Source organism: Cynocephalus volans, chromosome 3, assembly GCF_027409185.1.
Source record: "Cynocephalus volans isolate mCynVol1 chromosome 3, mCynVol1.pri, whole genome shotgun sequence".
NCBI lineage: Eukaryota > Metazoa > Chordata > Mammalia > Dermoptera > Cynocephalidae > Cynocephalus > Cynocephalus volans.
The window spans coordinates 95,563,489-95,588,292 of NC_084462.1; the positions used below are offsets into that span (position 1 = coordinate 95,563,489).

Genomic DNA, 24,804 nt, shown 5'->3' on the forward strand with positions numbered 1-24,804 from the left:
AGCCATATAGATTAAGACAGATAAATAAGTATTTAAAAAACCCAGCCACCCAATAAATAAATATTAAAAAAGCATAAGGGACAGATCACTAGAATAGGTATGCAGAGAAATAAATTGATTTAAATAAATTGATTTACACATCATTTAAGTCTTCTCTGCCCCACAAGAAGTAGGGCAGATTAATTATTCTGGTATTTATGCAAATCCTAGTACCAGCAACAGGTAAAGAGAAGTTAGAAATTACGCAACAAGTAATTCACCTTTGCACTATGGTTCTCAGGACTAGAATGACATGAACTCTGCTGCTGAAATGATGGAGATGGGGATGGGGATGGGGATGGGGATGGTTGTCTCTGTTCCTCTTTTTTTCGTTCATAAACTCGAACTCGGGCACAAGTCATCATACTTTCAAAGTACAAGTAGACTGGATCTTTGTCCTCTTCTCGAACCTGTAAGTTTCATACAACAAAGCATTCCATACAATGGGGAAAAAAGTCTCCTAGACTCCAAAAGAAAAAGGATGTTTAATCTTTGTTTCTATTACAACAATTAAAAATTTTTAATGCAAACTTCAAAATTAAATAGTACAAGTACACTTCATATGGGCTGAATCTTGGGGCAGTTAAGAAAGATTTTGGTTCTGTATCAGGAAATTTCAGATCACACCAGGGCAGCGCTTCTAAAATTATCTGTGGTGAAGAATGCATTTGTTACCAGTCCAACGTAGACTGATACTTTGGTAAAATACAATAAAATAAATTACTAGAAAAACAAAAGACATGCAAAATGCAAGCCCACATTTTTTAGTATTAGATTTAATACTAGATTAGAATAACATTAATCAACTTCCTGTGGAAATGTCTAAGTACTTACTCTCATTTTCTATATTTATTTCATCACAGGCCAGTAAGTTTTAGACTAGCACTCGTAGAGAACACAGTGAGTAGCACTATGATACAGTGGTAGAAGATCTTTCTTCAATTTAGTGGACTGGGAAGACTGAGATGGATTTGACAATCAGATCTAAACTTAAGCTATTAACACAACAAAAGAATCAGCTCTTACTTTTACCTATCAGTCTTCATATAGTCATATATCAACCATTATTTTGTATCTTGAACTTTATTGCTATTATTGTACATAAAAATTTTGCTTTTATAAGCTTTTTCTTAATGTTTTTCTACTAATAAGATTCACTACATATTTCAATTACTCAACATTCTACACTATAGGAATAAGAGTATCTTTTAAAGACTTTTTGAAAGTAATGTAAAAAAGCCCATCTTTCTGTGATCGTCTTAAAGATAGATCTGTTTATCTTTAAGAACTACTACTACTCATCTCTACTTTTATGACATTTAAAAAGTGCCAGCAACTAAACTAATTAAACTAGAAAAGAAGATATCTTACAGACACATTACGTGAAAGCAAAATGATTCATCAGAACATCAACCAAAAATCTGGTTGAAACCATCATCTTTACAAATGACTTTTGTAATTTTCAATAAAAAAAGAAAATCCATACTTACCACAGGATTAGGTTTAGGAGTATATGCCCGTGCAGGTTTAATTCCAGTGAGCAGTTTGCCCTTCACAGTATTAGATAAAATTTCTGGCTGAGGCAACAACAATGGTTTCATAGGCTCAATGACAGAAGGCGTCGGGATATAAACTGGCTCTGGATCTACTTCACCTTCTACTTTCACCCATAGCGGGTAATGTCGAACAGGCTGTTCAGGCTCTGTTTCACATATAGCTTAATAAACGACAACAAAAAAGATAAGATTTTAAGTGCTTTTGACAACAAAAGTTCAACACTGAAGCACTGCCAAAATAAAATATGCTCCCTCATAAAAGGCTCATTAAAACAATCAAACAGATGCCTCCTGAAAACCCTTTAGTTGCCCTCATGTACCTTAACTTATTCACCTATTAACCAAATATCTGTGGAACACATTCTATCAACCAGAAATTGTTTTAAGGTACTAGAGTGAACACAGCTATGAATAAAACAAAGTTTTTGCCCTCAGATTTTATAAACCAGTAGAAAAAAAAAAAACCTAACATACATACAGTATCAAGTAATGCAAAGTGCCATGCAGAAAAATACAGCAGGGTAAGGAACAAAGAGTTAACAGGGGAGTTAACAGGCTACTATTGTATTTAACATGGTCAGCGAAGACCTTACTAAAAAGATAACAATAATTTCATACCACACTTTATTTTACAAATAATGACAACAAATATTTATCGAACCTTACTATTCAATAGTTCTTAGCACTGTTCTAGGCACTTATTCTAAGCATTTACTATGTTTTAACTCCAGCAGTCCCTGAGACAGATACAATTATTTCCATTTTACAGAAGATGAGGTTCAGAGGAGTCCAACCAGTAAGAGGCAGAACCAGGATCAAACCCAATCTGGCTCCAGAGACAAAGATATTACAATCGCATTCTAATGACAAATTGTAATCAAAAGACAACCTGAACTCAGCATAAGAACTTATATCAATATAAAAGCAATAAGACACAACTGAGGTGAAACCATACCATCAAAAAGTTTTAACATACTATTCTACAATGTATGAATATATGAAAATATCATGTTCTATACCATAAATATATATAATTTTATTTGTCAAAGGAAAACATGCGATGATTACTTAAGCAGAGGATCTAGGTTAAAAGGCTCCTGGGTTTTATTCTTTAAGGAAACTGTCCATTCCCATACAGAGGACAACTACAGAGAAGCAAACATTGTATTTTGCATTTTAACAGTCAGTCCTCAGAGAGGATAGAGCTGGTTCTAAGCCAAAGATCCAAAACCTTTTACCTAAAGTCACATAAAATGTGACTGAGGACTGGCCGGTTAGTTCACTTGGTTAGAGCATGGTACTGATAACAGCAAGTCAAGGGTTTGGATCCCTTATTGGCCAGCCACCGCCACCAAAAAAAAAAAAAAAAAAGTGACTGAGCAGCATTCATACTTAATTCAAATACTTAGTTCAATTAATCTTCCATGACAAAGCAGAATCCAAACTGCTCCTTGATTTGCTCTGAACATTAAGACTCTACTAGTAAAGAGCAACTTTGTCTAAGGGGTTCCTAAGGCTAATATCATTCAGAGCACAACCACAAAATGTTAAATAAAGGCTTAAAGATTAAAATGGAAGGGGTGAGGGGAGGACCTTCAGAGCTAGAAGGTGATTGAGCCAATTCCTTGGCTAGTTAGCAGTCTCTGTCATCTATCTTTTAAAACCTTATGCATTTATCACATAATTCACAAAGATTTCTAAGACCCCAGTATTCATTCATTACATTCAAATATTTGAATACCTATTATGTATCAAACTTTGCAGATATAACTAAGAACAAAACTGACAAATATCTCTGCCTTCCTGGAGCTTTGTTTGGTGAAGTGGGGGGTGGGGGGGAGGAAAGACAAGCAATAAGACAAATAAAGACAATAGGCTGGAATATGCTGGATTACGCTAAGAGCTTAAGAGAAAAAACAAACCAGGAAGGGAAATTAGTATACATAATAAGTGTGTATGAGTATGTTTTTTTTTTTTTTTTTTTAAAAGATGACCAGTAAGGGGATCTTAACCCTTGACTTGGTGTTGTCAGCACCACGCTCAGCCAGTGAGCGAACCGGCCATCCGTATATGGGATCCGAACCCGGGGCCTTGGTGTTCTCAGCACCACACTCTCCCGAGTGAGCCACGGGCCGGCCCATGAGTATGTATTTTGAGGTAAGGGTTGCAATTTTTAAAAGGGCAGCCAAAGATGCCCTCATAATGAAGGTGGTATTTAGAGCCTCTATCACACATCTGGTAAAAACTTTAATGTTCAGAGTTACTAATTATTTTATACACATATTAATTCTATGACAAAAATAAAAGTACCTTGAGGACAAGTGAGAAGTCTATCACTTCTTTCAATCATCTTTCAAGGATTTTCTAGGCCTCCAGAAGCATTGTACTAAATAAAAGTCTCCTTTCATCGTTTTCTTTAGCTATAGAATATACAGTATAACAATAGCTATAGAATAAATAGTATATTACTTCAGAAGAAAACCTCTTAAGATGTCAAGAATGACTATTTACATTTCTCCTAATCCCTCATAGGGAATCAAAGTTAATGCTAAAGTTTCAACTGTGGGTAAATGGGAAACGGTGGTTCGTTCCAATAAACAGGGGAGTTCATAAACACAGCTGATCTGAGAAGGGTAGAGTTCAGTTCTATTCAGGATATGTTTAAGATTGAAATGGCAGCAACATAATCATACAGGGTATATAGAACTTTCATTGGCAGAAACTACAGCTGAAGCCATGAAAATGAACAGACTCCTCACAAGGGTAAAAACAAAAGACCAATCCCTCACACTTCATTAGCCCACTGTCTACTTGATACAGCCTGGGATCCAATATAGAGAGAGCACTTCCTTGCTCCCCTTAACATTACCAACAGACCCTCCTACTCTACCCAAAACTCAGGAAAAAAAAAAAAAAAAAGGAAGAAAAGGCAGGAAAAGATAGTATTAATGGGAGGACAAGAGTAGCATATATTCATTCACAGGATCCAAGAATAGAGAAACCAGTTTCAAGAAAGTAGTAGCTTCCTGTTTCTACTCAAATGCCTCCTAACGTTTATTACCTCCCCCAAGTCTCCTAGCATTATCGCTGTCTTCTGGGTCCTCAATAAGCCTTCTGTTCATTACACTTAGAACACTGTGGGGCTTTAGTTACTGTATCACTTAAAACTACAATAAATGTGTATCTTATCAGTTGACGACATACTTGTTTCACCAAATTGACAGTAACTGCTTAAGAGACAAACTTCGTTTTAATTGCCTATATCCTACCTCCGCTCACTCCGAGCAGTGTCCATAAGTTGCACCAGAAATGAATAGTATTAGACTTAGAAGACCCGCAGAACTGCTACGCTAACACAGCAGACTATATTCCTCTCCCTCTCATTTTTGTAGGCATTTTAAATCTTTTATAGTGAAATATAAATACCCATAAAAAAGTGCATGAACAATGTATATACAGTTTAATACACATTAACAAGTATATACTAATGTAAACACTATGCAAGTCAAGAAATAGAATACTGCCATCAATTTCAGAGCCCTTGCAAAAGCCTTTTCTCAATCACAATCCCTGGAGGTGCCATGCTCTTTTTAACAACTGGAATTAATGGGCCAGTAACTACAGAAAAAGTTTAAATCTGTTACAATGACAAAAAAAATGTACTGTATAAAAACAAAAAGGCTTCCACCATACCCAGTCCCTACAACTACTCAGTCCCCACAAGTGACTACTTTTTTTTTTTTTTTTAAAGATGACCGGTAAGGGGATCTTAACCCTTGACTTGGTGTTGTCAGCACCACGCTCAGCCAGTGAGCAAACCGGCCATCCATATATGGGATCCGAACCCGAGGCCTTGGCGCTATCAGCACCGCACTCTACCGAGTGAGCCACGGGCCGGCCCACAAGTGACTACTTTTAACCATTGCATTTAGTTTTGGTGGTTACCCCAATCATTCTAAATAAAATGCTTATTATATGACGGTAACTTCAAAAAGTTTATGTAAAAAAATCTGGTGTTACTTCCCTCTTTTTTAAAATGCAGGTATGTACAAAAATATATCCTAATAAAATTTAGATCATATGCTACATTCTATTTTATGACTAATTACTATGTTGTGAAGTTCCTATGTGTCTTTAAATATTCTTCACCATTATTAATGACCATTTTGTACTCCTTTGTAGGATATATAAAAATTTAACCCAGATTATACAATGAATTTTCCCCCATTTTTCCACTTAAGCTAAACAGTATGCAATAAATAGTCCTATAAGTAAATGTGTTTTTCCTTTTTTCTTTTACAGCTTTATTAAGCTATAACTGACATATATGAAGGGTCTTTAAGAAGTTCATGGAAAAATTCATATTATCTTTTAATTTTATTTTCTAATGAACTTTTTGAAGTACCCTCATATATACAATTTGATGAGTTTTGACACGTACACCCCTGTGAAACCATCACTACAACTAAGATATGTAACCATCACCCCTAAGATTCCTTGAAACCCATCTATCCCTCCCCTTTGTCACCAACCTCCACCTAAACCCTTATCTAGGCAACCACTGACCTATTCCTTTGCAATTTAGAAAAAAATAGAATTAAAGGATAATTAGAATCTTTCCATGAACTTTTTGAAATACCCTCATAACTCAATTTCATGATTTAGCAGTAGCTAAGGACTCAGTGTGATGAAAGGTAAGGAAATTAGCATCCTAAACTTGCTCCACCTCTCAACTTCTGTCAGCTATAGCAATACTTTCACTTTGTCATGGTTTATATTACTGATTTCTGTACTGTATTAAATATAGGCCTTTAGTGCTTTGTATATAAGTTGAGTATCCCTAATCTGAAATGCTTGAGACCAGAAGTATGGGTTTGTTTTTTTTTCAGATTTCAGATTTCTGAAATCGTTTTGGATTTTGGAATATTTGCAGAATATATACCAACTGAGCATCACTAATTTGAAAATGTGAAATCCAAAATGCTCCAATGAGTATTTCCTTTGAGAGTCATGTGGCACCCAGAAAGTTTTGAATTTTGGATCATTTTGGATTTTCAGATTAGGGACACTCAACCAGTGTAAGTCAATTCTAAAGACTGTAAAACCAATCAATTTACTTACAAAGTATGCTTTATGTGATTAATCCTTGCAGAATCAATTAGTGCAAATGACCCTTTAAAGGTGGAAAGGTAATTCTGTATCAGTAAATTTATCCCAATTATTCAGGTCAAATGGATTCTATTTACTTATACTCTTACTAACTACTCAGAATTTTATGAAAAAAAATTAAAAAAAAAAAAAAAATGACAACCAGTAAGGGGATCCTAATCCTTGACTTGGTGTTGTCAGTACCATGCTCTCCCAAGTGAGCTAACCAGCCATCCCTACATAGGGATCCGAACCCATGGCCTTGGTGTTATCAGCACCACACTCTCCCAAGTGAGCCACTGGCCGGCCCTGAACATTTTTATTGACTTATAGTTGTACAATAACTGTCCTGGACAAATTTTTGCATTGCTAGTCTACTTGTTTTTGTTTTTTAACCCAGGAAGGTAGCATATGCCTTCACTTAATCATGGAGATCCTCCAGGTTCTTAATCACGTTATTTCTTGAAATAAATCTAATACCTTCTTGAATATATTCTTACCAGCATCTTCTGATCTATTTTAAATAAGACACTGCTTTCTAGTCTTGCCATATAGCTGTCACTCTAAGATTTTTTTCCCCCTCCTCTTGGGCTAGGTCCACTTTTTACTAGAGGATATCTCCTGCTTCTTGAATTCCTTTTCCATTTTCTGGAGCACAATCTTAACAATTCAGCAGTAGTATACAGGTCATCAACTTCCTGCATCCCTGCATCTTTCAATATATCTTTATTTTATGCACATAATTGATCTGTAATTTGACTGACTGAGTAGACTGAAAAATCATCTGATTCCCACCCCACCTTGATTTGAGAAACAATGACTCACATATACAATATTACTGATTTTCTCCTTGACCTCAAACTGATTCTAAATCCTTCACATGCAAATTGGTTTCTCTTTAAAAGCATTTAGGATATCTTCTTTATTCTTAAATGTTCTGAAATGTCAGAAGGATGTCTTTAGATAGGGATCTTCTTAAAATTATTTCTGCCTGGTATTCAGTGGGCCCTTCTGATCTGAAATTTCATGTCCTTCAGCTTTGAGATATTTTATTCCATCATTTCTTTGAGTATTTTCTCTCACTTTGTTTTCTTTCTTCAACTCTTCTAAATCATCCATAACTTATTTTTTTCTCATTTTCCGCTATCTTTTTGCAAAACATACTAAGAGATTTCCTCAACCTTTTCCCAGTTTTTAAATTTATTTTTGTTTGTTCATTTTCAGTCTCAACAACATTCTTCCCTCCAAGAACTCTTCTCCTCTACTTCTATTCCTTTTACATAGCAGTTGTAACGAAAGTATCTTCCCTAGTTTCTTCACCCTTCCCTACAAATACAAGAACACTGGTGGTTCCTAGAGAGAAAATAGCAGGCCACATTTTTTTAAATGAACTGTACCAGTGAGAAAACCAAAAACTACTTTGATAACTGGCTGGCTTCCAGAGTTTAACTCTGGTCAAGGGCAGGACATAGAATGAAGACACTAATCAAGAAAGCAACAAAGGGGCTGGCCCGTGGCTCACTTGGGAGAGTGTGGTGCTGACAACACCAAGTCAAGGGTTAAGATCCCCTTACCGGTCATCTTTAAAAAAAAAAAAAAAGAAAGAAAAAAAGCGATGAAGCCTAACAGATACACAGTAGTCCTGCTTTTCTCACTTATTCTTGTTGCTCTGAAATGGAAACATGGTGCTTTAAGTATAAGGAGTAAACTGAGTGAAGAGATATGAATACAATTAATAATTCAGCATTATGCTTCATTTTAAACCTTTAAAATTATATCTATACAAAGATCATTTAGGTATATAAAGTGTCTATCTGACGTAGACACTAAGTGTAATTAGAATAGGCTGGCACTGATCACAATTTTAGGAGAGACCAGAAAGAGACTCAAGCATCAGTGTATTTTAATCTACAGTACAGGTAACATTTTAAACTAGTAGAGTATGTATGTCTCAATTAAATGATGGTACAATTAGCTATCCATTTTGAAGAAAAATAATTCCCCACTACAAATTTCACATCAAATAAATTCCAGATACGTTAACAATTTAAATTTTTTAAGCCCATAAAAGTATTAGAAGAAAATCTAATTAAATAGCTTTACGATCTTGAGGATAGAGGAAGACTTTCTAAGCAAGACTCCAAAGACAGAAACCACGGAAGGAAAGACTGCCAGATTTAACAATCCCCACTTTTTCCATTTTGGGGTAGCAGCAGAAGGGACCTTGAAAAAAATTAAAATATAAATTACAACATTACAACCTGGAAAAAATAAAGGTCTCATAAACGGTAAGAAAAAAAAAATACAACTAAATAAAAGCTAGCAAAGAATTCAAAAAGACAATTTACAGAAGAAAGTTTATGACAAATGGTAATAAACCTATCACTGAAGAAATACAAATTTAGAACAAGATGCCAATTTCTGCCTATCAGTTTGACATAGTTTTAAAAAAGATTTATTTTTTTGGGTGGGTGGCTGGCCAGTAGGGGGATCCGAACCCTTTACAGCACCACACCATAACCAAGTGAGAGCTATCTGGCCAGTCCAAAAGAGTTTTAAAAAAACAAGGAGTGTTGGGCCGGCCCATGGCTCAGTCGGGAGAGCATGGTGCTGATAACACCAAGGCCATGGGTTCAGGTCCTATGTAGGGATGGCCGATTGGCTCACTGGCTGAGCGTGGTGCTGACAACACCAAGCCAGGGGCTGAGATTCCCTTACCGGTCATCTTTACAAAAAAAAAAAAAAAAAAAAAAAAAAAAAAAACAAGAAGTGTTAAGAGTACACAAAAACTGGCACTATCCAACTACTGGCATATGTGTAAGTTGATACTCTCTAGCAATACCTATAAATGTTTAAAGTGTACTCATTGTCACAGCAATTCCACTTTTAATAGTCTATCCTGAACACAGATGTTCATCACTGTATTGTCTATAATAAAGAAAACTCGTTAGAGCAAGTGTTATAATGCCAAGGTCAAGGGTTCAGCTCCCTGTACCAGCCAGCCACCAAAAGTAAAAATTTAAAATTAGCTCAGTTGGTTAGAGCACAGCCTTATAACAAGAAGGTCACAGTTTTGGATTGCCGTTCAGCCAGCCACTAAAAAAATAAAATTAAAATACAAGAAAAAGAAAACCCAAAAAGGTTAATTGTCCAAACAAAAAACTGTAATAATATGAAGCCATTAAAACTAACATTATAATGTAGATCTACAATTATTAATATAAAAGGAAGAACAAGACCTTATAATACTAAATATTTACAGGTTATAATACCATAATATACAATAGTTCCATTACTATAAAAATATTTATGTGTATGCACACATGTGGAGTCACAAAACATCCTAGAACATCCACTGAAATATTACTCATCTCTGATTGAAATGAGAACATGGCAAACAACAGGAAATGTAAATATAAACTGCCAAAAAAGGAACTTAATTTCCTGATAAACTAAGAAACAAGAAATCCTTTTGAATTATATGGTAAAATTGTATTCAATATATTTGAGTACAGAGATATAACAGAAAGGAAAAAATAAGAATTAATACGTAACTTGGGTCTACATCTACATATTTTATCCAAAAGGAAAAATGAGCTTTACAAAAGAGTACAAGACGCTCAGCTGTAACACCCCTATTTTGTCCTGAAATCTACAACCACTTGGTGAATGGCTCTAACCATCACCAGTCTTACTGCACATTTCTCCTTTTAGAAAATATAATGGATTATACGGATCATCTGTATTCTTTTCAAGGAACATACAGGGGCTTACAGAAAATGGATGAACTCAAAAGGTTCAAAGGTATTCTGAAAGTCTAAGTAAGAGTATGATTCAAATTAAGCACAAAAGAGCCAGTCTCAGAGAAAAATTCAATTTAAAAAAGGTATGGATGAGTGCGCATATCACACATGCCATATTAGAAACAGCATGTAAGAATTCTCAAGATTCTTATTAGATCATGGATCAGGATTAAAGTAGGTAATATTGTTTTAAAATAACCATACTTTTCCAAAAATAAGACCAAACTGTTTTAACTCTTAATTAATACTCACTGTATTCCAGCTTCTTTCTCTTCTTTTTCTCTTTCATTTGTTCTTCCTCTTCCTTGACTCCTTCTTCTTCTTCCCTTGCCTCTTCTCCCAGAGTATCATAAAATACTGGATCTCGATGAGCAGACTTCCTCTGGAAATGCTTAGTTTTGGATCCCCCTTTAACAAGCACAACTTTTCTTTTCAAACAAGTGCAGCCAAACATACAGTCTGGTCGTCGGCAGTGAGTAGGCTGGCGTTTCTCCAAAGCCAGACTGGAACATACACAACCCAGTCGACAGAAGTCATTGTTACATGGAGGGGCTCGTTTCCTTATGATCGTATGGATGGGTTTAGTTTTGAGAGACGCCTAAAGTTAAAGTAGAAAATCGTAATTCTACTAAATCATCCCCCTATATCACCAACAACTTACAGTCATATATCAGTCTGTCTCCTTCTCTGACTGAGTACTAAGAGCACAAGACTAACGCAGATTCAAAGGACAAAGCATGAATATAACCAGGGCTCTGAGCAATTTCCCATTCTAACACATAGCAAAGACAAGCAAGAGAATAGTCTCACTAATTATGAGCAGAAATATTAAGGATGAATTTATTCTCGATAGAAATCACACATAATGATCTAAGATAGGGGTTCACAAACATAAGGCCTATGGGCCAAATCTAGCTTGTTTCATAAAGTTTCACTAGAACACAGCTAGGCTCATTCATTTACATATTGTCTGTAGCATTACAACAGCAGAATTGAGTAACTGCAACAGCGTGTACAATGTGCAATGCTTAAAATATTTACTATCTGGCCCTTTACAGAAAAAGTTTGCTGGTCCCTGCTCTAGGGTAATGAATAAAAAGGGAACAGGATAATACATGCATAAAAGTCTTTATGAAGAATTAATAATGAAGGACACAATCTGCATTTAGTCCCAACATCCGATGATATTCAGCCGCTCGAATTCAGTCACAGAATTAGAAAATGGAAGGTAAGGTATAAAAATTCCTGAAAAAACATATCAGCAATGCTGTTGTGTCATTTTACACATATCAGAGACTACGAAGATAGATGCATAATTAATAAATAAAAAATTCTTGATACAAAATTTTACAAAAGAGAAGAGTTTTTTCTTGAGCTGGCCAGTTAGCTCAACTGCGAGAGCATGGTGCTGATAACACCAAGGTTAAGGGTTCAGATCTCAGCTGCCAAAAAAAAAAATTTTTTTTTTCTTCACAGGTTTATTATTTTTTGGATTTTCTGGGATTTAGTACCCTTTTCTTGGTGGCTGGTTGGTACAGGGATCAGAACCTTGACCTTGGTGTTATATCACTACACTCTAACTAACTAAGCTAACCAGCCAGCCCTGGGATTTAGTCCTTTGCCCTTTAAGAAGAACTCTCAAAACTGTTTTAACAAGAGCAACAAATGTACCTGCCCACATGCTGGAGAATGAAATTAGAGATTTAGAGATTTTCAGAATGGCCAGCTGCCTTTATATAGGAAAGGGAGTTACTCAAAAGTCCAATTGTACTGTCTCCCTCTGGTGGCAGAAGGGATTTATACTTGAGTGTCTAATTGGTAAAAAAGAACAAAAAGAATGGGGAAGACATGCCCATAGTTGTCACCAAGGTAACTAAATGCTGAAAACTACCTGTTCCTCCTGCCAAAAAGCCCCCTTCCCATTTCCTCTCACTAACCTCACTCATTCTAGCCAAGCACTAATATGGTTCCAGAAAAGAGCAGATACTTACTTGAGCCGTGAGCAGAGTTGTTAAGGACACATCTGCTCGCTCTTCCGTGATATAGGTCCTTGGTTTTCCTTCCCAAAGTGCACAGTCTTCCAAGTCCATTAGCTTCACCTGAGATTTAGACAAGCCAGCAGGGCGAGTTCCCTGTTGCTGCTGCTGCTGCTGCTGAGCCTGCCGCAAACTAATCTGCTTTGGAAATACATTTTCATCTAGAGTTGGAACAACAAAGTTATTCACCTGATTTTCTGAGATGGTGCTTGAAGAATTCTTGGTAATCTTATCTCCTAAAATCATATGAGAGTGTTTCTGCTTTGGTGAAACAGGGTATGGTAAAATGGATTTATAAGATGATTTAGTTCGGCCACTAAAAGTGGCCTGTTTGTTTTGAGACTTTGCCTTTCGAGAAGCAGAGGGTACAGAATTAGGCTTCAAAGAGTAAGAAGTAGAAGGGGAAATGGTAGACTGCTTCTTTAGTACACTATCAAGTGTTCGTACATAGCTGGTACTCTTGGTTGGAAGCTGGTACACCACAGGAGATGTGGGAGCATTGGAAGAGAAACCCATGCTTGTTTCCATCAGCTTGCCTTCATTTTCCAAGTATTCATCTAGTTTATCACTACAGAAAGCAGAACGGTTTTTCAGTGAACCTTCTGAATTTCCACCTAGAAAAAAGGAGACACAAGATACTTAAAGAAATCTAAAACAGATCTTTAGATATCTAGAAAAACACATTTAAAAAGGCCAGGAATATTGAGCTATACAAACTGTCGAATCTTTTCAACTATCTCTCCTCAGAAAGAAGAAAAAATATAAAACCAACTGAAGAGATTGAGTCTCAGACACTAATTTACATTAAAATCCATTCTCTAAAATTATGTCCTGCCACAAAATTATCAATTACATTATTTAGTGCACACTAATATTTGCAAAGTGCTAACAACAGTTATTAACATAAGAGTCTTCAACCGTTGACAATTTTTGCCCTACCTATACAGTAAAAACATAAAAAAAAAAAAATAAAATAAAATTGAATCAAAGCAGACATCAACAAAATGCCAAGAGTTTGGAATACCTGGATTTTGATACAAAATGCTAGAGAAGAGGTAAGGCCAAAAAGAGAAGTATAAAATTTAGATTGTAAGAACAAAAAATTAAGTTTAGTAGAGAGACAAGCATTATTACACTGTTGTTAACACTAAACAAAGATTCAAAGGTGAGAGAAACTATTTTGGACAAATGGTAAATTTATCTGGTTAGAGTGTAAACTGCAAACAAGTGCAGTGAGAAAGGAAAAGCACTAACAAAGGAGACCAAAAGACACACAAGATGCTTGGATTAGAAGTTTACCTTCAAGTATAAAACTATCAGGAATCACTATAGAACTCTGAAGTATACAGTTCTGAAATAATGCTTGAGAATGATGCTTTTTATAATTGCAGGAATAACACAAGGAAGTGCAGTTAAAAGGTTTGCAGAAATTATTTAAGCCTGACAGGATTAGGAACTAAACCCCACAGTAGTGGCTATGGGAAAACAGGTAACAGACAAAAATCAGCAAGACAGTTATTTTCAGTTCATTTTAAAGCACGGAGAGAAGAGATGAAGAAAAACTACCATGGCTTACTTTTAACAAAAGGTTTTGGCTACATATTTCAGAACATATTTAGAATTTTATTAAGAACTAATTACCTTCACTCCTAGATGCAGAAGCACTATGAAACTTTCCCCTCCATCCCTTGATCTTGGTAAAGTCATTGGTCTTCCCTGTCCTAGAAACAAAGGGAAATCCAGCATCTATAAAAGAAAAAGTAAAAGAGATGACCAAAATTCTAGCAAGCCAATATTATAGATCAAATTAATCAGTAAGACTTTATCTAAAACGTATATATCATTCATTAACACTATGCTGAGACAAAAAAAACTACCTTAGAATACCCTCAATGTTGCCAACAAAGGTAGCTATTTATATCACAAATAACCTAAACAAGAAACTTAAACAAGAAAAATAGTATCTGACTTTACAAATGCTACATACTTACCAGGGGAGGCAGGGTTGGTTCCTGGAAGGTTCCAAAACGGAAAGCTAGTGGCTGGAGCCAAAGGTAGCTGTACTCCCAAGTATTTAAGATCAATGCTCATTGTTGGATCCACTGAATTCAATTTCAAGCCCACTACAAGAAAAAAGGACCACAAATCATTATCTCCCTTTTCTTTCTTTTTTAACCTTTGGCAGGGTTGGGGGTAGTTAATAAAGATAAAGGAGATAGTGGAGAGCAAAAACAACAAAATAAAAATAAACAGTGGCAGACTTACTTAATGTAGCCCCATTATCCACTCCTTCTGATACTATATATTTGTGTAACCCCCTCCCCCTTGAGTGTTAGTGGCTGATATGTTTCTAATCAATGGAACATAGCAAAGGGGATGGGACGTACATGATTACATATATGTGATAACACAAGAGTGTAGAACCTATCTTGCTAAAGCTGCAAGGAAAAAATTCTACCAGCAAGCTGAGGGAAACTGGAAGCGGACCCCTCCCCAACCAAGCCACTGATGAGCAATCAGACCTGGCCAACATCTTGACTGCAGCCTTGTGAGACCGTAAACAGAGGACCCAACTAAGCCATGCCCAGACTGCTGACACATAGAAACTGAGACAGTGACTGTGTTGTTTTAAGTTACTAAGTTTGTGGTAATTTGTTAAGCAACAATAGATAACTAATATATAAACAAAGCAGAATTCAGATCTTTTATGCTTTATCCCTTTGTGGTCCAGAGACTTTCAAGGGCCTCTAATACAAACTTGCCATAGGCTGAGCTTCTGGCCTGATTATGGCTACTGATTCTCTAGCTATTATTAATGACGTTTACGGTTAATAGAGCCTATAAATATTATAACTTCTTTATTTGTAGGTTAAGAGGCAATCTTTTGGGAAAGTATTTAATTAAAATTTTAACAAAACTAAGCCAAGAGAAGCTAAAAGCATCAAGTATCACAGTAAAACCATTAAAAGTCATAGGTATAGGTTTTAAAGAAAAAGCTCACATAGTGCTTGTTCCGTAAAAGTTTACAATATTAGGTAGGTTATGAGCCACAAATTCCTTTGGTTAAATTGTATATCCTCCACACAGAACCTATCTGAACAAAAGACAGCTATTCTAATTTGCAACTCTAGTTCTGTAAAATAAGAATTTTCATTGTACCATGTTTATTTTATTGAACCACATAATGTGATTAAAGCTAACATCAATAAAACAAAACATTTTTCCTGTGTTCCCAATTAACTAGGGGGAAAATAAGATTAAAAATCAAAACAACTGGTTTCTAATCTTGTCTTTACTATTTCTTAATTGTGCAACTTGGGCTAAACTTGTCTTATAAGCCTCTAGTTTCCTCAACAGAAAAATGAACACGAATCTTCCACACTGCACTGTATACTTCAAAAATTTACTGCACCTTCTCTGTATTGCACATGGTCTTAGAGAGATAAAAGACATTTCTCAGACCTCAAGGAGCTTTAGGGTTATGTTTTTCCAACTGACTTTTAGTAGTTACAATAGGTTAAATAAGTCCTATGAGAGATAAAGAAAAAGAAATGACATCTGACAAGCCCAAGGGAATCTGGTAAAACTACTGAAAGTGTAACTTTTAAGTGAGAATAAGTAGAAATTAATTAGGAAAGGTGGGGTGGGGGAATAAGAAACTATTGCAGAAATTCAAGTGAGAAATGAATCTTAAACAAAGGATCAAATGAAATACTACAATGTTCTGAGAAAAGAAAAATATCATTCACTGTTAATGACAAAAACTGCCAGAAAAGCTGCCTATAAAGAAAGCAGAAAGAAAAGAATGATGTTGTTAAAAATGCACCTATATTGGGAAGTAGGAAGACATGTAAAATCTAGATTCATACAATCAAATTTAGAGACTGCATTTCCTACATATTTTCTTATCTGCATTTACTTGTATATTTTTAACTGCCCCCTCCAAAAATAACCATGTCCTAAGAACGAACAAAAAGTCCAAATAAAATTCATTTTTTAATATACATTTTTTTTCAAAGCCCTAAAAGTAGAGTGGTCAATGGCACATGAACACTGTTCAAAGTAATTCCCATTTTAGCTTATCCAGAGGATCCTGAAATGTTTGCCCTGCAAGAAAAAATCCTCCCAAGTAACAGATATATGAGACCTAGACTTAACTTATTTCATATGTATGAGCATAAATAACTTTAGCTTGCAGAAAATAAAATAGTTAAATAATTCATAGAATGAATATTGAGGAAAAGCCTAAAATCTTTTCTAACTAGAACAGTTTCAACTAAATTATGCTTTCAAATGTTTTTGCTTCATTTTACCATATCAGGAGCTACTTCTTGTTTCCTTTCCAAGAAGCAGAAATAGGAGATACTTTTAAAAGATATATTGTAACACCATTACAAAAAAGACATAGGATCCCCATACCATCCAGCTGCATAAAACAAAAACAAAACAACGAAAAAAAAAAACAAATAATAAACCACTCAAAGATAGAACTAAGGAAAAACAAAAAACAAAAAACAAAAAAACATGATAACCTTTAGGTTCATGCAAAAGCAGATTCATCTAAGATATACAGCATGGCAAAAAATGCCTGCTTCTAGCTAAACCCATTGAAATGCAAAGTATCCACAAAAATACACTTACGGTATTTATAGTTTTATAAACACCGATATAACCAGTGAACATAGAACAGAAAGGCACAAAGAGGAAAAACACCAGCTTAATTTAATCACTCGCTGATTTAACACCACATTCAGGCTATCTTTTTAAACAACTAAAAAGAAAGAGGCAGAGAGAGCTCTTGAAAGATTGTCACTGCTCATAAAGGAAATTAATATTAAAAGTGACAAAAGTCAGGCCGGCCCTGTGGCTCACTTGGGAGAGTGCAGTGCTGGGAGTGCCAACGCCGCAGGTTCGAATTCTATATAGGGATGGCCGGTGAGTTCACTGGCTGAGCGTGGTGCAGACCACACCGTGCCGAGGGTTGCAATCCCCTTACCGGTCCAAAAAAAAAAAAAACAAAGTATGGGGCAGAGAGCTCCCACTACCTATCCCATATGATGAATGAAAAAAATTAAGCAGTATTTGGGCCGGCCCTTGGCTCACTAGGGAGAGTATGGTGCTGATAACACCAAGGCCATGCGTTCGGATCCCATACAGGGATGGCTGGTGAGCTCATTGGGTGAGTGTGGTGCTGACAACACCAAGTCAAGGGTTAAGATCCCCTTACTGGTCATCTTTAAAAAAAAAAAAAAGGTGACAAAAGTCCATACTGATAGAAATAACTAAATAAACAAATCTGGGAGAATAGACAAATCTCTGATGCAAAATAATTCCAAATAATTTATATAGTTACTCTACCCTCAAGGAGGTAAAACTAACTCCCCACTCATTAAGTGTGGGCTACACATAATGACTTCCTTCCAAAGAGTACACTATGGAAAAGAGGGGAAAAAAGAATAATTTTACAGTGAAGAAAACTGATAATACCTGAGAAAGGTGATCAAAGGTCAACATGTTGAATGTAAATACACCCTGATACACTGGGATAAGAATGGAACTTTACCTTTGTGGTCTTCCTCTCAAGAATATATAACCCCAGTCGAACTATCAAACAAATCCCAACTGACAGACATTTTACAAAAATACCTGACTAGTACTCTTCAAAGCTGTCAAAGTCATTAAAAACAAAGTCCAAGAAACTGTCACAGCCAGGAGTATACTAAGGAGACGAGATTGCTAAAAGTATTGTGGTATCCTGAGTGGGATCTTAGAACAAAAAAATGATATTAGGTAAAAAATTAAGCAAATCTGAATAAAGCACGGACTTTAATTAATAATTTATAAATATTGCTTCACTAATTGTAACAAATGTGCCACACTAATGTAAGATGTTAATAATAGGGGAAACTGGGTGTGTAGGATATAGAAACTCTCTGTACTATGTTCCCAATTTTTCTGTAAATCTAGAACTGTTCTAAAAAGTTTATTTTAAAAATTGACATAGAATTGACTTAGTAGCAATGAAGTAGAAATGCTTTAAACATGCCTTTAACATTCAAAAACAGATGATAATTTCAGGTAAGTTGACAGACTTAAAAAATAGACCAAAATAAATATAGTAAAGGTAGTAAAGAAAACAAAAACATACAGTACTATGGAAAGCAAAATACAGAACCTTGTTTTATTTTAGCTACAAAACTACCAACAACAACAATAAAAACATTTTCGCAAGCTCAATCAGCATTTCTTCCACAATTCCAGAGCAAGTTCAAAAAGCTTTTCAAGTTTTTTGAGGTTTTTTTCAGCTCAAAGATTTTTAGATGCTATTTTCTAAAGAATAATGAAACTCTATAGTTAAAAGAAAGGCAAAAAAATGACATTACTGAATTGGAGTTTAACAAATTACTTCAAGCATCGATTTTTAGAGATGGACCTAAAAGAATACTTTCATTATCTTCAGAGATCTGAGGTTAGCATCACTCAATTACCACAAATATTTAGCCAAACTAACTTATTCGTTAAAATTCTAGGTCTAGCTATTTAAAGGAAGCAAAGGACAGGAGGGGAAAATCTGCCAAAATAAAATAGGGGGAAAAATCCAAAACAGAACTCTCACACCTTGAAAAGTACCACATGGATTACAGATTTAACTGCTTAAAAAAATAAAACTATGTAAGAATGCAGTTGGATAAACTTTAACAATCTAAGAATTAAGCACAAACTTGGAGCAAATGCAGAATGTGTAAAGCGAGTGAAAAGTGATTGCTCACAGACATGTTTTGTTTGGCTGTGTTTTTAAAGCTTTGAGTTAACTGTCCAAAAAACTAACATTATCTGCCACCACTTAAAAACTGAGACATCACATAACCAACTCCAGCTTCTACTGAACAATGGGAAGACCTGAGAATACTGAGCCCACAGTCCCATATGACAACAATCCACTTACATGGCTGTCCCTTTAGCAGTGTTGCCTGTGCTCCAAACCACCAGAATCTAACTCTCAAATTTAGGCTAATTTCACTTTATTTATGTTATCTGCTTAGTTTCATAAGCATTTGATTTTAACCCCACCATTCCATAAAGGAAAAGATTATAGATCTGACTAAAATGTCTAAGAAAAGGAAAAAATAGTTAAACCTTAGCCAACCAAGAAATTATATGCAAACAAACCAGAGCAAAAAGACTGGCTGTGAACACTGAATATATTTAACTCTAGAACTAAGATTAAAATAAATGTAGGATTAAGATGAAAGTACACAATATAAATGTCATAATATTTCTACATTATCAAAGGATATAACTAATTAAAAATGGAAATGGATGGGGGGAAAGATAAGTAGGTTAAATTCATTGATGGGTGAAGTCAGAGATTATTATTTAAATAAAACAGCATAAGTAAAAGCTGACAATGATCAATAATAAACAGCAAGACTACTGTAATGTGACTAAAATTGTCCCTTATAATCCACAGTACCCAGTCCATATCACTTGGAGACTGAGATTTGCACACTTTAAGAACACACTGTCACACAAGCTGCCCCTCATTAAAGCAAAAGTTATTCAACTATTACCATCTGATTTAGAAACTGAATGATCATTTTATAAATCAAGCTTTTGTGTGATAGCTTGTAATGTTTAGACTATCAGATAAATGATCTACTATATAATGTAAATAGACTAGACAGCTCTCTGATAATTTGTCAGAATCAAAAACCTAAAAAACCAACTCAAGAAACACACCTAAAATCAAAGATAAGAAACTAAAAACTGGAGCATGGCCTATAATCTTTCATTACAAGGCAAACAGGGGGACATCGGTAGTTACTATGATGGTAGTAACTACGGTAGATTTCATTACTTTAAAAAAGGTACTAAGGGCCGGCCCATGGCTCACTTGGGAGAGCATGGTGCTGACAACACCAAGTCAAGGGTTAGGATCCCCTTACCAATCATCTTTAAAAAAAAAAAGGTACTAAGCAACATATACAAGGCCAAGATAACCCCAACACAATAAAACAGAGATAATAATGAAAATTTTTAATTAAATTCCCATTGGTACATAAAAAAAACACAAACAGAAGCAACCAAAGTTAAAAAGATGAGAAATGGGAGGAGGGGAGATACTGGGTTTAAGAATGAATATAGAAAATATCACTTTCTTATCATCAGACATCTTTTTCCATTCATAAGATATTAGGATAAAGAAGACATAGACATGTTTTTAAGTTAAAGCAAAGAATTACCAAGCAGAGAAGAGAAAAATATGTAGAAAGACACTGAAAGAGATGAAATCAAGGATGGAAGGCAAGGAGAAAAAAAACAGAAAAGAGGGCGGGAAGGAGGGAGAAAAAGAGAGGAGAGGAGAGACAGAAAAGAAAAAATTGGCTTTGTATAACTTTAAGAGAATTTACCTTCTTGAAGACCTGGATGTATCACCTGCTTGTGCCTCAAAGACTTTAGATCTTCTATCAATTCCTTTTCCAACTGAGAAATCCTTGCTCTGCAACCTACTCACAAAGCAAACAATGATAAAATAAGCTACTGTAGACTACAAAAGAATGAATGTTTCGTATTTCAGCAGTAGAGCCCAAACCACAAATACATCTCGTTTTATACTGTTATGTAATACCTGGGTCACTTGTGGTTGTTGCCTGAAGACTAGAGGGTTCTTCTGCTGTTCCATCAACTGCATGAATGTCTAGAGCTTCCTATACATTTTTTAAAAAAACAAACAATGTAGTTCATATCACTTTTAAAAGTTTAAAAGTAAACCAGGATTTAAAAAGAAAAACTAAAGACCAGGAGGAAAATACCATCATGTTCACAAGTGACAACTCCAAATTCACAGTCTAGGGACAATTTTTCTTTTTCACACTTTTTGGTATTTTCTATATGTTCCACATTAGCATTACTTTAATGATCAGAAGGAAAAAAAACAAGGTAAAAAATCTGAATATAGTATCACACTCAGCTAACTGACCTCAAACAGTATTTATGCCAATTTGCATGCTAGTTTCTCAGAGCCTATATAAAGACAGCTTTACTTAGCAACTAAAAAGGAAGCAGGAAAAGAACAGGTAGAAAGGATTAAACATCCAACATCCATGTAGCCAATTTTAGAAACCTAGGCTTCCATAAAAATCTAAAAGAAAAATATCCTACTTGAAGAGTCAGAGCAGAATAAACAAACTATCAATGTGTAAGACACAAGAGTTAATAAGACTATTCATATTTGGTTCTCCAATGGTACTCTACTACTACTGATAAAAACTGGGGGGTGGGAGGGATGGGGTGTTCCAAAAGAGTGAGTAAACTTTTCATGGATTTCTATGCCTTTTGTAAGTCCATAATGATGAGAATTCCAACAAGACCCAAAGATTATTTTTAAAAAGCCAGCTAAACAGTATGAAAATCATGAACTGAGATCTAAACAATTTTTTAAGTCTATTCAAATGAAATGTCTTAAGTGATTCCTATCAACTAAACCAAACATTTTGGAGACACTTCTCTCCCCACACCCCCACACCTTCACAAATTAATATATTCACAAAACTAGATTCTAAGTTAGTTATCAGCCAGTATACGATTCAAGAATAACTAATTCACCTTAGAATGCTGAAAATTACAATCTTACCTTTGATTCAAAGGAAACAAAGAGAACACCATCCACATCTTCCAGATCAGGCTTCACATCTGGAAAGCTACTCCCAGGGTCTACAGGGGTGCTCTTCGTAGAAGTTAAAGACTTTCCTGTGTTTTTAGGTGGTCGCCCTGCTTTAGAGAGTTTCAATTTTCGTGGCCTTCCTCTTTTTCCAGGGATATTTGAAGGGGCATTCTGATTAGCATTCACAGCCTTTGGGACTGTTGGGATCTTAAGCATAGTTGTTCTCTTTCTGCCCAAGTCCTCTTTTCCTGAAAATGAGTCCCCAGCTGAACCCTTTGAACTGTCAATTATTCTTTCTGTGCTAATGCTGTCAGATGTATCAGGATACTTCCACTGAGGCTCTTCAAGTAAGGGAAATTTTTGTACCACTCTGAGATCTGGTGAATGTTTTCTAAGACCATTTTCTGATTCCTTGCCTAAGCAGAAGTCAGTCCCACTGGAATTTTCAATGTAAGTAGGCAAATATTCTAACTCTGCCAACACAGAAGATTTATCCTTTCGAGATGCAGAAAGCATGTTATCGGGCAGCTCAGAAATCTTCACTGTGCTTTTGGTGACAGCACAGGGCTCCAGATAGACTACTGGCATCTTTCCAGTGTCTAATTTGAACATTTTAGCTTTAGCAACACCTGATGGGCTGCCTGGTAGCCATTTAGAAGATGGATGGTCAGCTTCCATGTTATCAAATTTATTGTGCCTCTTTAGCTGTTTCTCTAGTATAGGATCATCATCACTGTTTGAATATACATCTGTTTCTTCATCTGTCTCTTCCTGTTTCACAGTGATCCCTTCTGGGCACTCACCAAGTTCATAGTCATAATCATCTAGAGGTTCCTCTTTAATGACAACATTGAAGTTTCCATTTGGATCTAATGGTGAGGCTATATGGGAACTGTCTTCAAAACTGCTGGCAACAAGACTACAGAGACAGTAGAGAGAGGGATAAAAAGCACAGAACTATCCATTAACAAGACTCAAAGAGAAGATAAAAAGGACTTTGGAAAACAAGTAACATCAGATTTTGTGAGCTATTCCTCAAAATCACTCTGTATAACATAACAAGGCTCTCAAAAGCAATTTATCAACATCCTACTTTTACATTTTGTCAATTTTTAACAAAAAATATACAAAATAAAGAGTATAGTTTCCTCTTATCATTAAACCAAAATACAGGATAAGTTATAACACTTTTTTCCTTTAGATATTTTTCAAATTAACTCAATTTTGAGAGTCAGCTGACACTGACCCTAAATCAGTCTCTAAAAATTCACTCACTGATAACTACCAATAAAGTAAACACATGTCCATCACAACTAAACATAGGAAAGGAGTGCAATAAACATCAGGAAAGGAGTTTCGAACTGCCAGCTGATTTTTTTCTCTTGTGTTTGAGATAAAATTCACACAACATAAAACATAACATCTGAACTATTTTAATGTATAAAATTCAGGGTTTTTTTAGTATACTTTTAATGTTGACAGATGATTTTTCAACTTTAAAATCTAAAAACTCACTTTCATTTATTTATTTATTTTTGGGGGGGGTCTTTTTCGTGACCAGCACTCAGCCAGTGAGTGCACCGGCCATTCCCATATAGGATCCGAACCCGCGGTGGGAGCGTCGCCGCGCTCCCAGCGCCGCACTCTCCCGAGTGTGCCACAGGCTCGGCCCTAAAAACTCACTTTCAATGTAAAGAACCTACCACAAATTCTTCCAAAATAAAAGCGTAGGTTGGTTGAAGGCAAGTACATATGACCCAGATAGATTGAGTATAATTCATCAAAAAACACTATAAGTGATGTAGTTCTCCTGCCTCCCAATTAGCCATTTTAAGGATAAAAACGGCACCAATGTATCTTAAGGACATGGTAGGACTAAGGAATTAAAGTAATTATCTACGATTCCACATTAAGTGGTACAGCTGGAATTAGAATTATCAGATACAGAAATTCCAAAACTATCTCTGCACCTCTTATTTTTTCCCCCAAAATATCCACACAAGGGGCTCACTGGTTAGCTCACTAGATTAGAGCATGGTGCTGATAACACCAAGGTTTAGGGTTCAGAAACCCATACAGGCCAGCCACTCCAAAATAATAATTTTTTTTTTAAGGCTGGCCTGTTAGCTAGGTTGGTTTGGATCTCTGTATGGCCAGTGGGGGTGAGGGGGAAAACACAAGTCAAAATGTTAGCAATACAGAAAAACTCTAAGATGAAAACTGCTTTGAGAAAAACTATACACACCCACAACACATATTCACTAACAAATATTGTTTTTACTTCAAAGTCCATTATTGAAAATAGTATCTATATAACCAGAATATTTTTATCTGATCATTCACTTTCAAGTAGAGTTAAATAGGTGAATTTCCACTTCCAGTAGTATGAACAGTAGCTCATAGCAGACCAACCCTCCATTTAGAACTATAGAAGGTAGGTTGCAAAGGTTTTTCTTCCCAAAATATTTTTAAAAATCTGTTTGAAAACATCAAAAAGCCAGCAAGGCAGTGAGGACCTGAGAGGCCAGAACACAAACAAGGGTAATTAGGTATCTGTT

At 35.5% G+C, this 24,804-nt stretch overlaps 1 protein-coding gene across 9 annotated transcripts in view; it reads right to left on the reverse strand.

Annotated features, from left to right (window-relative positions):
* The window catches only part of MGA (MAX dimerization protein MGA), a 143,723-nt gene that overhangs the window by 29,819 nt on the left and 89,100 nt on the right, over positions 1-24,804 (reverse strand). For all 9 annotated transcript variants that reach the window (XM_063088805.1, XM_063088804.1, XM_063088807.1 and 6 more), the window contains exons 3-11: positions 22,217-23,165; positions 21,212-21,290; positions 20,994-21,089; positions 14,574-14,705; positions 14,224-14,328; positions 12,538-13,196; positions 10,799-11,144; positions 1,530-1,756; positions 261-449 (exon numbers count right to left, since the gene is read on the reverse strand). In XM_063088805.1, the coding sequence (XP_062944875.1) occupies positions 261-449; positions 1,530-1,756; positions 10,799-11,144; positions 12,538-13,196; positions 14,224-14,328; positions 14,574-14,705; positions 20,994-21,089; positions 21,212-21,290; positions 22,217-23,165 (2,782 nt within the window). The remainder of the gene's footprint in view (positions 1-260; positions 450-1,529; positions 1,757-10,798; positions 11,145-12,537; positions 13,197-14,223; positions 14,329-14,573; positions 14,706-20,993; positions 21,090-21,211; positions 21,291-22,216; positions 23,166-24,804) is intronic.